General features: G+C 60.8%; 2 protein-coding genes across 3 annotated transcripts; both read left to right on the forward strand.

Moving 5' to 3' along the window:
* Window positions 1-99: 99 nt before the first annotated feature.
* Window positions 100-7,755, forward strand: ABB37_02403 (hypothetical protein; the record flags this gene model as incomplete). The annotated part of the gene is made up of 1 exon (XM_015799389.1): window positions 100-7,755. The coding sequence occupies exon 1, from the start codon at window positions 187-189 to the stop codon at window positions 7,753-7,755; it is 7,569 nt and encodes a 2,522-aa protein (XP_015662867.1). The 5' UTR covers window positions 100-186.
* Window positions 7,756-8,786: 1,031 nt separating this feature from the next.
* ABB37_02404 (hypothetical protein) lies at window positions 8,787-13,866 on the forward strand (the record flags this gene model as incomplete). 2 transcript variants are annotated; one of them, XM_015799390.1, is made up of 1 exon in its annotated part: window positions 8,787-13,866. In XM_015799390.1, the coding sequence occupies exon 1, from the start codon at window positions 9,412-9,414 to the stop codon at window positions 13,864-13,866; it is 4,455 nt and encodes a 1,484-aa protein (XP_015662868.1). In that variant the 5' UTR covers window positions 8,787-9,411. The 2 variants fall into 2 exon arrangements, with proteins under 2 accessions (XP_015662868.1, XP_015662869.1); XM_015799391.1 differs by having other exon boundaries at window positions 8,833-13,866.
* Between the last annotated feature and the right edge of the window lie 822 nt (window positions 13,867-14,688).

Below are 14,688 nucleotides of genomic sequence, written 5' to 3' on the forward strand. Positions count from 1 at the left end.
CCTCTTTTTCTTCTTCCAAACTGTATCTCTTGATTACTCCACATAAAAACAAACAAACATATTATACGCACATATAAATGCATGGGCTTCATCTGCAATAGTTGACGTGTTTCGAAAGCACGACAGCTGGCTAGAGCGCTGTGTCGTTTAGAAGGCCTTAATATATAACAAAAGCACCTGTGATCTATGGCGCACATCTACTTGTGCAAGCCGCAGTCACTGGTGCGCCCGCTGTCTCCGTCGCGGTCCAACACCTACTTAGACGATATTCTGCACCAAACACGTATCTGTGGCGTCTTTCCGTCGTACACCGCGCTGATTGCGGCGGCGGGCAACGACATCGCGTCACGCCCCGGTGCTGTGCGCCAGCCACCTCCGCTGCCGCAGCCCCTCACGGAGCAGCATGAGCACACGGGTGACTATGCCCAGGCTCCCAACGCGATCTGCGTTGCGGCCCATCGGAGTCCTTCCGCACCTTTAGTAGTAGAAGATGGAGTGATGCTGCAACCGCCACCGCCCTACGCCGAGGTGCAGGCATCGCCGCACCGTGAAAGTTGCGATGTCCCGCAACCAATGCGAGAAGAGGCGTCAGCGTCGCGTGATCGCACCGTGGAATATGTAAATGAGTTTCTTCACGTGCACACGCATCCTCTCGCACCACAACCACCACCACCATCATTACCATCACCAGCACCGCCGCCACAGCCACCGGTAGTAGTAGAAGCTGCAGCGAACGCCGGGGGAGAATCGCCTTCTTACGGTGCCGCTATGTCCCCGAAGCCCCCGGTCGTTCTACAAGCAAATAATAAGAAAGGCAGGCGTAGTCGCCAGACAACTTCACAGCAAAGAGACGCGCCAAGTCGCCCATTGGCCACTTCCGCCGTGTGTGAGAGTAACGCCCATGGCGAGGTTCCGTCGTCTCTAGCTTATGCGCAGCGCTTTTTGGTAGAGTACGAAGCCCTGTCCAGGCGCGACATCATCATTGACTACTACGCCGCCTTCCCACCGCCGCCGGCCCCAGCCTCCGGCGTCGGCGGAGAGGTGCCGTCGGCGACCACTTCTCGTTCGCCTCTTCGCAACCGGCAGCCGCCAGCCCCCTCGGTGACCGCACCGTTCGCAAAAAAACGAGGGAAGCGACCGAAGCCGACAAGGGACGGCTTTGTTTCCGCAAGCCGGCACAGTTGTCGTCTGGTGTTCCCCGGTTCTCTCTGGGACGCCGTGCTCCGACATCATCGGAAGTTTCTGCAGCACGCTCTGATCCACGACGTAGAGGCAGCGCTGCCGGCCACGTCTGTCGATGTCATCAGCCTTCACACCTCTGCGACGGAGCTGGAGGCGATCCTGTCCGTGAAGGAAATCAACCCGCGTCGTCGCGTCAACGCCGATGCGGTGCTGCAGGAGTGCGGCTTCGACGGAGTGTGGGAGACATACAACTTTGTTTCCTCCGTACTAATAGGTAACGGCAACTCCCAGCATCCGCTGCCCTCTCTCGCCACACCTCCCGCACCGCCACTTCCACGTCCCCTTCCACCAGCCCAGTTCCGCACACGCGCAAACGAAGAAGAACAAGAAAAAGGTGTCGAAGAGGGCGGGGTTGCGCAGAATCAGGCTTCTCCCTCACCTCGCACTGCCTCGCGCGTGGGGGGTGCCCCGTGGCGACAGACACGCCAGCAAGCGAACCGACGTGGTGAGGCTCCCAGCACGCAGTCAGAGCTGGTCGTGCCAATCGTCTTTGCGACCAGCGTCACGAACAAACTGCGTCGTGCAGCCCGCAGCGGCACAAGCGGCGACTTGCACGTTGCGCTACGTCGCGATGGCCTCTATGCGGTGCCGTCTGCGAAAGAAGTGCGAGTGCGCGCTACTCGTGTAAACGCCGACGGCCTCTACGTCGAGCTGGTGTTTCGCTGGCAAGAGGGGGACGAGGTGGAAGAAAACGCGGAGGAGGCCATGGCGGATGCACCCTTCACCGATACGTGGAAGTACCTGGAAGAGTGTCAGCCACCCACAACGACAAGTGTGCTGTCAACCGTCGTGAAGCGGGAAGCGAGCACTGTGAGGCAGACAGCAGCGGCAACACCGCGGCAGCAGGAGCAACGATATCAACAGCAGCCACAGCAACGTTCTCCTCCGTCGCAACCAGTTCGTCGTGTGGGCGCCGGCACGGCGACGCGCACAGAGACGTCGCCATCGTCCTCATCGACCCGCTACTCGGTCAAGATGTTCAATATGATGTGCGAGGTGCCGCTGCCGACTCCATTAATGGCTGCAAATGAACCCAACGTGTCGCGTGGCGCATTGCGGGCAGACATCGCTCGGCTCCCCATGGAGGCAGTCAGTGAAGCGCAGATCAGCATTGGCTCCCCGCAGACATCGACGGACGGCAACTCCTCCGTCGGTTTTGAGGTGGACGCGGTGCCGAAAAGGGTAGCGCGCAGCGTGCGGGCAGCGTCGTTTCCGCAGAGCTTTCCCCACCTCGCTCGTCTATCCCCTACGGTGCCCAGAGCAGCAGCGATGGGTGTCGCAGCGAGAACTCCTGTACCGCATCGTGCGACAGTAGGCACAAGCATGACTTCTCTGACAAGGTCAGCAAGCCAAGTCAGTGAGCGGAGCAGTGAAACAGACAACGTTGCAGCAGCAGAACAGGAAATGCCACAGGTCCCCCCAGCGGCACTGCTGAGCCCTTTGGACGGCGGTGACAACACGGTAAGTGAGGTCTTTTCGGTGTCCGACGACGCACGACCGGCTTCACTGATTTGCGCCGCCACGCAGACCTCCTTCACCGTCTCTTCCTCTTCCACGCTGGTTGTGTCAGCACGCGTCAGAACACCAAGCAGAGTTACTTCCTCTGTTTTTTCGGATTCCTCTTCCGGAGTGATCTCGCCGGAGCAGCAGCAGCAGCAGCGGGAGTCTCGCTGTTCACATGTGACAAGCGAGTCGAGTGGTGCCACCTCTCAGGTCGCACCGCTACCGGTACTCTTTGCTGTTGAGGCGGTGAGCCCACAGGCGTTGGTCGCTGCAGTCGCACTTCATGCGAGCGAAAGCGAACCGTCCGTGGCAGATGAAGAAGTCGATGGGAATGGGCACGTGGCGGAGGCGGGCGGCAGCGCGGAGTCTGCGGAGTCACCGCATAGCACGGCGTCCAGTGCGTCGTCGGAGGACGGCAACGAAGAAAGCGAAGATGAAGGGAGCGTGCAACCGGTGGCTGTGGCGCGGGGCAGAGTGCGCTCGTACGTGCAAATCGAGGACGGCCGAGGCACTTCGTTGCCTTCACTTGAGGTGACAGAGGCGGTTCCTGGCGTCCCGGTGGCGGCGCCGACGGAGCTGAAATACTCGGTGCAAAGCCCACGGCTGACCTTTTCTATTTTGGGCGAGAAGTGGGCCGCGCTGCTGGAGGAGTATCCCGTGCTACTGAAACGCGCCTTGCAGGCCGACGTGCAGGACCTCTGCAGTGTTCCACTGAGCGCGTTAGGAAACGTGGACATCACCTACGACGATCGGTTACGGGTGGTGGTGGTGGTGGACCCAGACGTGACGCTGAAGCCGATGGCCGCTGCGTCAGCTGCAATGTTGTCCATCGGAGACGGCTCGGACACCACCCTGCCGGTTGAGCGCCTGCCGCACGCGTGGAGTCTCTACAACCGGCAAGCGCAGCAGCACTTTTTACCAGCCGCGGAGTCCTCCAAGCCGCCGTTCGCCTTCTCCTTCACCCGTCGCCCGAAGGAGTCGCCGATTCTCTGTCGTCAACCCACGGACAGCCGTGCCGTCTTAAACGGTTCCATTCGTACGGTGAAGCTGAACCCGGTGGAGTCGCTGCTATCTCCCGTTTCTGCTGTGGGCGACTCCCGCAGCATCAGCCGTAGCAGCGTCGTTTCTGTCTATCAAATTGAACTGCCCGGCACCCTGTGGAACACGCTCCTCGCCCACCGCCGCGACGAGGTGACGGCAGCGGTGATGGCGGATGTAGAGGAGCTCCTCGCTGACCAGCTCGCCCAACTCACCTTAGAAGACATAACCGTGCAGGAGGACGGACGGCTGCGGGTGGACTTTGGTGTCCCGCTGGTCGCGCTGCCGTGTGGGCTGAACCCGCCGCAGTTCCGGTGGGCGCTCGAGCGACTGCCGCTGACCCACCTTCGTGAGCTGCAGAGCACCGCCGCGTCCCACGTGCCCACCACCGCGCAGATCAGCCGCGTCTTCGACGTGCCGGCGCTCCGCGAGGATGTCATACAGCAAGAGGAGGCGACGATTCGCACCTTGTTTGTGTCGGAGACGTGCGCGCTGGTCGACACCACGGACGACAACGTGCTGCGGCTGACGGTATCGGGCAATCTCACCATCGGCGTGGTGATGCGGGTGCCGATGCAATCGGTGGCGAAGGCCTGGCAGAAGGCGTTGATGGAGTACCGCTACCCGGCGCTGATCGACTTCCTGAGGGAGGTGGCCACACGCGAAACGCTGCCTAATCCGCTGTCCGCGGATGCGATGCGCAGGGCGACGCTTTTGTCGAGCTCCTCACTCATGGTGACCTCGCCTGCAAAGGAAAGCACACAGGCGAATGTGACGACGTCTCCTGCGACTGTCGACAGCAGCAGCAGCAGCAGCAGCACCTGCACGAATGCGAAGGAAGATAGCAGCAGCGCACACGCCGTGTATCTTGAGGGGCTACTGTGTCCAAGGTTGCTGGAGGAGCACGCGGTGGAGCTGCACGAGGCGGTCTTGTCCGACGCAGCGTTGACGCTGTCGCCGCTATCTGTTTCCGTTGAGCAGTTGGTGCCGACCGTTCAGAGTCACGGTGTCCTCTTCACTTTTCTCTTACGCGGCCTCAGCTCTCCGACTAACTTGCAGGACGTGGAAAACGCGCTGCAAAGCTGTGCCTTCACCAAAGCGAGAGCGCTGTATACACGTCTGCAGACGGAGCTTGACGAGGAGGTCAAGATGGAGGCACGGCGTGCAGCCGAATACGCTATGCAGCTGGACGGTGAGGCGTGGCTGGAGGTGCTGGAGAAGCACAAGCAAAGGCTCCGTGACACGTTTGCGCTGGAGGCACTGACCTGCCTGCGCGGCAGCGACGCTATCAAAGTCCCTGTAGGGGTGGCCGTAAAGACGGTGGTACCGAAAGGCACCGGCGTCGCTATTAGCTACGACGTGGTGAGCAGCAGCGCTGCTGCAGACGCCGCGGACCGTGTTCACGTCGCGGAGGTGCTGGGGCAGTATCCCTTTCCTCTGCTTTGGGGGCTGTACGACGAGGTGATGCTGTCTCGCGAGCCCTTAAAGCACACCATCAACCGGAACTGGATCACGGCGCGCCGCCAGCGTCTTCTCAACACGGCCTACACCGCTGCGGGAGAGCCGCCTGACTCGCGGTCGTACTCCATCATTGGATACACGGATGAGATGGACTTGGAGGAATACCTGCTGCACTACTCCCCAAATGCGCCGGCAGGTGACCCGGGATGTGCTGCTACGGCTGCCGCCACATCCTCTGGGTCAGCATCCCCATTATCCATAACTGCGGAGAGCCCAGCTGGACATGAGGAATACGATTTCAGGTACCTTCCGGCACCTTCGTCCCAGTCATCGTCAACAACGACGCACACCACTCCACAGCTACCGCGGCTCGTGGCACTCGAGGTATCGCCTCCGCCGCCCCAACCACGTGTGCTCGTCGCACCGCAGTTGGGTGCAAACGTGGCTGCCGCGACGTCGACGCAGCCGTCCACCGTGTCTCTCCCACCACCGCCCCCACTGCCACCCCAAGAGACGGACAAAGCGCCGGTGCAACAGCAGCTGCAAGTGACGCGGCCCCACACCCCCACCCCCTCCCCTAAGCCCCAGCCCGCGGCACAGCAGCCGGAGCAGCAGCAGCCACAGCAGCAGCAAAGCGAGCACGATACCCCCAACCCATGCACGCCACTGGCAGCATCTCAGGTCGACGAAAAGAGCACACTGCGAGAGCTTGTGAGAAGAATATCAGAGCAGTGTAGGGTGAATAAGGACGCTCTCAGAGCACGAACGGCAACTGCATCGTACAGTTCGAGCGATGAGGAGGAAACAGACGAGACAGAGGAAGAGGTAGTGGCGGAGAATGAAGTCGACGACTCGTCGTCCATCACTGAAGACGACGAAGAGAGCGCGCACGTGTCTCCGCTGCGTCCGTCTCCACCCCCAAACAACGGCGGTGGCGCCGTCGACCATACTCTTTTAGTTCCACAGACGACCCCCGTGATGCCGCGCCGACCACTGGACATCAAACCCGTCCCGGCACCCTCCCATGCCAAGGCAGTTATCCACATTCTCACTTCGGAGCCCGCGGTGTTTTCTCGCCCCACCCCCGCGCCTCCCTCGCGTGCAAAAGTGGATGTACCAGAGCTGACCTCCGCGAAGCAGATCGAAGCTCCTGTCCGACTGCGATCACGTCACCCGTCAAATGCCGGTGAGGACCGGCAGCTGAAGAACGCTCCTCCGGTTCCCGATGTGGCACGGCAATCGCACCCAACAAAGGTGGCGTCGTCGCTCCGGCCGAGCGCAGCACAGAAGGAACCGCTGTTACCTCGCATGGGCGGCAGCACCATCACGAGCCACCATGAGGAGCACAGAGATGAAAAAGCATCTTCGTCATCGAACGAGGCCAAACTCGCCGTGCAGCGATCTCCGGCGTCGCCATACACACCTCGAGGTGATGTGGCGGCCCCGGTCCCAGTGCTTCACCTTCCTCCGATGGGTCAGCACTCCGCAGCGCCCATCACCGTGGTGGACGTGCGCATGACACACCCGCCTCTTGCGGTGCCTCTGGTAGTAAGTCCGCATGCGGGTGTCGTCGGCACCCGAACCGAACCGGTGCTTTCAGCGGGCGTCTCGCTGGCGAGTTCATCGCAGCTGTCCTCGCGCAGCCGCAACGCCACCCCGCGTGCGCACAGGCCGTCAAAGGTGGCCGAGTCGACCCCACCGGCGCTCCCCGTCTTGTACGCGTCCGTCACCTCGCCTCCGTGTTCGACGCTCACACTGCCACCCACGAATCTCCCGCAGTCGTCGACGGCGCCGGTGGGAGAGACGTCGTGCTCTGCTACCCCTGCCACGCAGAGCAGCGGCGCCACCAGTCCGGCGACCGAACCTCCCGTGCGGGTGGTTAAGCACTCGATGCTTGCACGACCTGGACCGGCAGCTCCACCACTGCAACGGCAGCTACAGCTGCATTCCCCGCTGCCGGGCCCGCGGGCTGCTGGAGAGGTGCAGATGAAGTCGGTGAAGATGATCCACGATACTGACTCTCCAGCCCCACCTCGGCAGACTCCGTCGTCGTCGTCGTCTTCGCCTCCACCACCGCAACTGCCCCGCTTGCACCCGAGCGTGAAGCACACAGATGCGACGCAGGCAGCGGTGGTGAAGCGAGCGCCTTCTACCTCCCCTCCAGACGTGCTATCGGACGGCCCGACCGGCTCTCACCACAGCCGCGTTTCACCTTCGACCTCGCAGGCGTCGGCGTCGCGAAACAGCATGTCATCCCGGCCGAGAAGCGTCAGCGGCGGTGACACGCCGAAGTTGAAGTTGCCCGAGGTGCGCACGGACCAGTCGGCCGCGGTGGCGGTAGTGACGCAGCCGAATGACCGCTTCGGCGCCCTTTGGCAGAACCTCTCCGCGGTTGAGCACGCTGTGGGTGCCCGTTACGCCCGCGTGGAACGAGAGCTGATGGTGGCGGCTGATGGATCGGCGTCAGTAACGGGTGCGGCGAGCGGAAAAGAAGGCCACCGTGGAAGGTAGTTTATCTTCTTAGTGACGTAGAGATTTGATTTGGTCTTCGTTTTCGGGGATCATTTTTCCGCCCTCTTTTTTTTTGTTTTCGTCAACGTGGGTTTCTGCGAACCCTGTGCGCGCGTGTGAGTGTGAGTGTGTGTGCACATACTGTTTTTCTTTTTGCATTGCAATTGTTAGTTAGACTTCCTGATTACATTTTCACGGTTCTTCTCTGTGCTCTCTTCTTCTTCTTCTTTTTTTTTCTCAGAGGTGTGGGAAGGACGTTGCACTACACCCTCTGCGAACGGCGTTGACTACCTGGGCCGCCCTATCTCAGTTTGAGTTACCCGCTTCTTTTCTTTCGTCGTTTTCTTTTCGCACTCCTTTCTCTGTGAAGGTGTTCTACTTCGATGTACAGAACTCTTTGTCGTGTTGTTGTTGCTCCGCTTTCTTCTTGCGTTACAGATGTGCATTTCCTTTTTCACTATTCTGAGTTTACGTTTCACGAGAGTAGACTTTCTCACCCTCTCATCCACTCAATAACCTCGACGAGATCATAATCTGCTTTCTCCTAATCTGTTTTAGAATTCACTCTTCTTCTTTTTTTTTTAGTCCTTGTGAGTCTGTTCTCAAACACTTCTGTTTTATTAGAATTTGCAATCCGTGGACACTTGCTAAAAGGGTACACAGAGGAGGAAACAGAACACCCATGCCATCGGTTTGCAGACGCACGCCCGTTTCTCTGTGAGGGGCGGACGCGCACCGCACGACGCGCTTCGACCAACTGACGGCGCCGAATAACTCGGGAAGGTTTCTGTCTCCAACAGCGCTGCACCGCGACGGCGACCAGTGTATTTCACTCTTTCTCAGAGAACTACACCACTTCCTTTTCGTTTGGGGGGGGGGGAGCATCGATGATGTTCAAAAGCCTCTCTATCTACCGAGAAGATAGAAGGTGGGGGGGGGGGGGTTACACCGCACCTTGCTATTTGTTTTCTTCTCAGCCATTTCTTCTCTCTGCCCTCCCCTCTCTTTTTCTTGAATTCACCGCGCTCATAAGCCTGTTGTTCTTTGTGGGTGTCCCCTTTGTACTTGACGGGCCTGAGCCGCTTTTAGGAAAGGAAGACTGCTCTTCTCTTTTTGTTCTTATCATTGTAGTGCAACGAAGGAAAACAAACAGCGCAGAGGAGTGGCGGTGTATAAGACTGGCGCAGTGGAGGATCTTCCGTGGACGGTGAAAGGTGCCGAATAGAAAGCTGTGTCAAGTAACCCTACTCGTAGCAGAAAACCGATAAGACTGTGGTGGCCGAAGGAGGGTGTTATTGCTCCGTGCTTTCCCTTTGATTCGTGTTGGACGTGGTGTGTCGTTGTCGGAGGCGCTGCACCGCAGCTTTAGTGGCGCGTCATCTTGATTCACTCGGCATCTCACGGATTTGGATTTGCCAACTGTCGTTTCATACTCCTTTTTCTTCCGTTACGAAAGGAGCGCGAGCGATTGACGTGTCATTCGGTATCTATCGACGTTCAAAGCGGCACAAAAAGGAGAGAGAATATCTCCTCTGTTTTGTCTCGGAGGAAAAGTTGGTGTAAGAATTACTTCCCTTTGAGCTCTTGAACGCTGCGCTAGTCAAATTGGGCAAGTGTCTCTTCTTTTATCATTTCTTTTCTTTTTTCCGGTGAATCATGGAGTCGTCCGCCCCAGCAACGTCGTCGGCAGCATCCGGCCCGTCCTCGATAGAGGAGGTGCTGGCCGGGCTGACGTGGGCGCGCGGCCTCACCGACGCTGCCCTCGCTGCCGACCGCGTGCACGGCGCTTTTGTGTCGTTAATCTTCAGCTTCCCGCAGGACGACGCCTCCGATGCCGAGGGCAACGGTGCCCGTCGCCTGAAGACGGCCGCGGAGCGGCAGAAGGAGGCGGAGCGCGATCGCCGCCTGCGTGAGGAGGCGCGACGGGAGCTGGAGGATCTGCGCAACGATCGTCTCAGTGATCACGACGGCGATGCTCACACCGACGAGGAGGAAGAAGAGGACGTAGACGAGGAAGAAGAAGCAGATAACATGGGTGAGTTTGAGACGAACGAGTTCATGCGCTGGATTGAGGCAGGAGCGGCGGACAGCATCGTACCGCCGCATCAGCGACTCGGTTCGAAGTTGCGTGAGGATGTGGAGTACAAGCTGGAGAAGACCGGATTGGGCCATACGACGGAGTCGGCGCTGCGGGAGACGTGCCCAGAGCGGCTGAAGGAAGCCATCTTCGAGCCGAAGCCGCTCCCTGGTGGTGGTATGTGCGATTTCTCGTTGAATCGTGAGGTGTACTGGGTGCTGCGGCAGCTGCGCAACGCCGGCCAGCCGCTGGCGCACAACACCCGCATCTGTGCCTTGGCGAGCCGTCCGCTGTTGGAGATCGCCGACGAACCCGTCGTCGTGGCTCTCGGCTACGCCTTGCAGAAGATGACGGTGGAACAGGTGGAGCCCGGGCACCTCATGATGTATCACCAAACCCCATTGCACCCCCTCCTCTCCGCGCTGCTCGAGGGCTCTGTGCTGGCCGAAGACGCCAAGCACACAGTGTCCGTGGCCTCGTACGCGTTCAACGCCGTTACCGGGCAACGGCTGGAGCCGGTGGTGGGCGAGACGTATGTCGGCTTCGACGCTGCTGCACGGAACGTCATCGGCGAGGGCGACCCGCTCTGGCGCAGCGACCGCCATCAGCGGCAGTACGCGCAGCGCAAGCCGTGCTTTCTCGAGCTGGGCCGTCTTCTCGTGCGTCTCGTGGAACTCGATCGCCTCTTTCGCGGACTGGAGTACCGTCGGCAGCGCATGGTGGCCGCGCTCAAGGACCACCCCGACGCCCGCGTGCAGGACCAGCGCGTGGTCCTGAGCTCCATCGTCTTTGAGAGCGCCGTGGAGGCGGACATTTGGCTCACCTTTGTCGAAAACCTGCAAGGCTTTCACGGGGCGGACCCGTACCTGCGTGTGCGGGAGCTGGGCCTGGAGGACGCCTTCGAGGAGTTCAGCATCACCGGTCTGCAGTACCAGGAGAATCTGCGCACCAACACGGCGGTGACGCTGTGCCCCAGCAACACGCACGTCCGCCTGCAGGACTGGGCCACAAGTGTGGGCCGCACGTTGTTGAAGGCGATGGACGGCGAGCAGGTGCTCTCGCTCTTTACCAAAGCTCTCGTCTCGCAGTTCTCGAAGACGCCGATATTGGCCAGCAAGGTGGTCGACGTGTTCTGCGCCGAGGGCGACCTCATCGTGAGCTATAAGCGGTCCGATCGGCCGGACCAGATCTTCTCACTCGCCAGCGTCTTCACGGAGCACTCGCAGTACTTCTTGGAGCTGCTCGAGATGGAGCGCAACGACCTCGTGAAGCTGTACTTCGTACTGGACCAGAAACTGGTGTACGACATTCTGAACCTCGATGGCCTCTACCAGCGTCGCGAGGACACGGACTGGTGGCGCGCCCGCGACGAGGCGATGAACTTCGTGGTGATTCGCCTGCTGGAGTTGCTGCCGACGCAGGTGCGGGCGCAGCTCACGGCACATGCCGAGTACGCCGTCAACGTCGCCTCTGCCCTGCGCCTCAGCACCTTCTGCGCGCTCAGCCCCTACGCGCCGACGCGTCTCTGCCTCAGCGACTTCGACGGGGCGGCGCGGCTGTGGGACCCGCAGTGGAACGTTGTCGAGGCGCTGCTCACCGCGCCGGCTGCACTGAAGGAGGTACGCGACACGAGTCGGGTGTGCGCTGTCTACCGGGGCAACAGCGGGGTCACTGCCTTCACTTTCATTGACGAGCACGGCAACGTCGTCGGCGGCACCCGCTGGGTGGACTGCGCGCTGACCACTGTTAGTGGGCGGGAGCGGGCGGTGCTGCAGGCCGCCCAGCTGCGCAAGCTGTTTGCCCAGTGCCGCCCCTCTGTCGTGGCCATAGCCGCCTCCTCCACGGCGTGTCTGCCGCTGCTGCGCACCCTCGAGGACTTCGTGCGCGAGCAGGTGCAGCAGAGCACCTTCGTCGACGTCCCGGTTGTGTGGACGAGTGCGGAGGTGGCGCGCTTCTACAGCGCCACGACCTACGCACGCCTGGAGCTGCCGCACGCAGAGAGCATCCAGGTCACCTGCGTGGCCCTGGCGCGCTACGTGCAGGACCCGATGCAGGTGCTGTGCTCTCTCTTTGACGGGGAGCAGACGGCACTGCAGCTGTGCCGCACCGCCCGCGTCTCCGGCACGCACGACCGCCAACTCTACCGCCGGCTGGGGTGGGAAATGAGTCTGTGGGTTGCAGGCATCGGCTGCTGGCTCGACGACGTCGTCTTCCGCCCCAACGCAGCGGCCATTCTGCAGTTTGTGCCGGGATTTGGCCCGATGAAAGCGCGCGCCGTCGCCGCCGCCGTGTCGCAGTCCGACGTGCCGCAGAGCCGGCTGCAACTGGCGCCGCTGCTGCGGTCCTACGGTGCCGCGATTGAGCGCAACGCCGTGGCTTCTATCCGCGTCCGCTCGCCCAAGCAGTGGGAAGCCGGGCTGCCGTGGCACCCGCTCGATCAGACGCTCATCCCGCCGCAGTGGTACGAGATCGCCGACACCGTCGTTGCGTCCACCGCGGCTCCCCTTCCTTCTTCCGCTGATGTTACTGCTGCTGCTCCGCCTCCGACACCCCCGCAGGAAGTCGCGCTGATCCGTTTGCTCATGATGGGGATGGAGGAGCGCCGCGCCGCGTTGTACCGCGTTGACGTGCACGCGGTGGTGGGGAAGGTCAGGGCGATGGAGGGCTGCGCCGAGGTCGGTCGGCGGGAGGTGGAGCTGGTGATTGACGAACTCGTCGCCAACGGCCGCTCCTTCGCACGCCGCCCGTACCGCCGCCTCACCACCGTCGAGTTCATGAGCGCCATCACCGGCATCACGTACCTTTCCGCCGGGGATGTGGCGGCTTTATCGAGGGGTGCGGGTGCGTGGGGCAGTGGCAGTGGCAGCAGCAGCAGCGGCGGCGGCGGCGGCGGCGGCGCTCGCCGCGGCACTTTCGTGGTGCGCGAGGGCGACTACGTCACCGGTACCGTCACCAGCGTGCGTGGGCGGACGGCGCCGGGCGTGCGGTTGACCACCTCGCGCGGCGTCAACGCGTTCATCTCCGCGGTGGACATCCCCGACGAGGCCTTGCGCGTCGAGCTGCTGACGTACATTCGTGCATTGGAGCAGCGCCGGGATTGGCTGCAGAGGGACGACGAACAGGGGGCGCCGCCGCCGCTGGTGGAGGTGCCGGCGTGGCTGCAGCGCGGTGCGCTCCTGCAGGGCACCGTTCGGCGCTGCAACTGGGCGCGGTGTGAGCTGCAGCTGCAGTGGTGCCGCCCGCGTGACGAGCTGACCCTCGCCGACACCGATGGCGAGGACGGCTCGAATATGCCTTCCTACGGCGCGGCGGAACGCGGTGGGGCCACCAGCAGCGTGAACTCTCTCAACACGGCACAGGTGGAGCAGCAGGTGCGGCTCTTTGCCACGAAGATGTCGCGTCACCCACTCTTTCGTGATGTGTCGAAGAACGTGTCGGCCGAGATGCTGCGGGATAAGGAAATCGGCGAGGCCTTGCTGCGACCACGCTCGCACAGCTTGCACCGGGTGGTGTGCGAGGTGAAGGTCGGCACCACCGCGACGAACCACTGGGTTATTTCCGAAGAGCGGCGCGACAACGGACAGTTCTACTACAGGGTGGAGGACCGTGTGGTGGACCGGCAGTGGGAGTTCACCGACGTGGACGATTTCCTCTATAGCTTTGTGAGCCCCATGGTGAAGCACATCCAGTCTGTCCGCTCGCACCGCCGCTTCGAAGACAGCACCGAGTACGTGCAGGCCGCGCTTGACGCGCAGAAGGAGGTGAGTGGCGGCTTCGCCTACGCCTTTGTGGAGACGGAGAGCAAGCGCAACCTGTACCAGGTGTACTCTAGCGGTCGCAACGAGACTTACCACTTCCCGCTGCACATCACCAGCGAGTACATCTACGTTCGCCTGCCCCTCTTCTCAGACGGGAAGGCGGTGTACAAGTGGGTGCCGTGCCCAAGCGCAGAGCGGGTGAGTGAGGCGATTAAGAACTACGCGCGCACGATGAGCAGGCGCACCGCGGAGGAGGCAGGAACGGCAGCATATTAGCCTTCTCTCGTCCGTGTTGTTGGAAGGCTCGTCTCTTCACAGTTGCCGAGAAGGTTCAGCGTCACACGGAGCCTTGAAGAGGTATATACCGTATGAGGTCTGGGATAGAAGAGCAAACAGCGAAGTGGTTCTTTCAGTGCTCTTTTTTTTGTTTTTACACGGTGTAGGGGCGTGTGTGTTTGTGTGGGAATCTCCGTTTTTTTGTGTGGAAGTTAATAAGTGTGATAAGGGCGAAACAATTTGATTAAACGCGTACAATAAATGACGGTGTGATGCAGCACGTGGAACTGGCTCTGTTTGCGGTTTCTTTTCGGCGGAATGGCCTCGCGTGTGGTCCACGCGCTCTCCTTTCGCTTCCCGCGTTGTTTGTAGCGTGGTGACTGCGCTCCGATGCCCACGCCTGTGACAGCAGCCGTTGGCATTGCTGCTGTTTTCTGTGCGAATACGATTGAAGCACGTGGCTGTTTTTGACTGTTTGGGGAAGAGGCGTGGGCGGGGCGGGGGGACGTGATCTGCGATTCTCTCTCTTCTTCTTTTTTGTATCACTTTTAACTTGCGTTTAACGCACTTCTCTCCGCTGTACGCACCAGAGAATCTGACACTTCTACTACAAAAACTGTTTGGTGCGTTGTTGATGTTGATTTTTTATTTACTGCGCTTTTGCACGCGTTAATCCCGGCAAGCGTGGACGGCATAAGAGGTGACACTTGTCGGACAGCTGTCTGATGGTGTCACGAAGTGACGCCAGTGCAGCCTCTGTTTTACGCGGTCCTGGCCTTTTCTCTTCTAAGGGCAAAAGTTTTTTCCTTAGAGCTGAAGCTG

The sequence above is a fragment of the Leptomonas pyrrhocoris genome (assembly GCF_001293395.1).
Source record: "Leptomonas pyrrhocoris isolate H10 chromosome Unknown, whole genome shotgun sequence".
Taxonomy (NCBI): Eukaryota; Euglenozoa; class Kinetoplastea; order Trypanosomatida; family Trypanosomatidae; genus Leptomonas; species Leptomonas pyrrhocoris.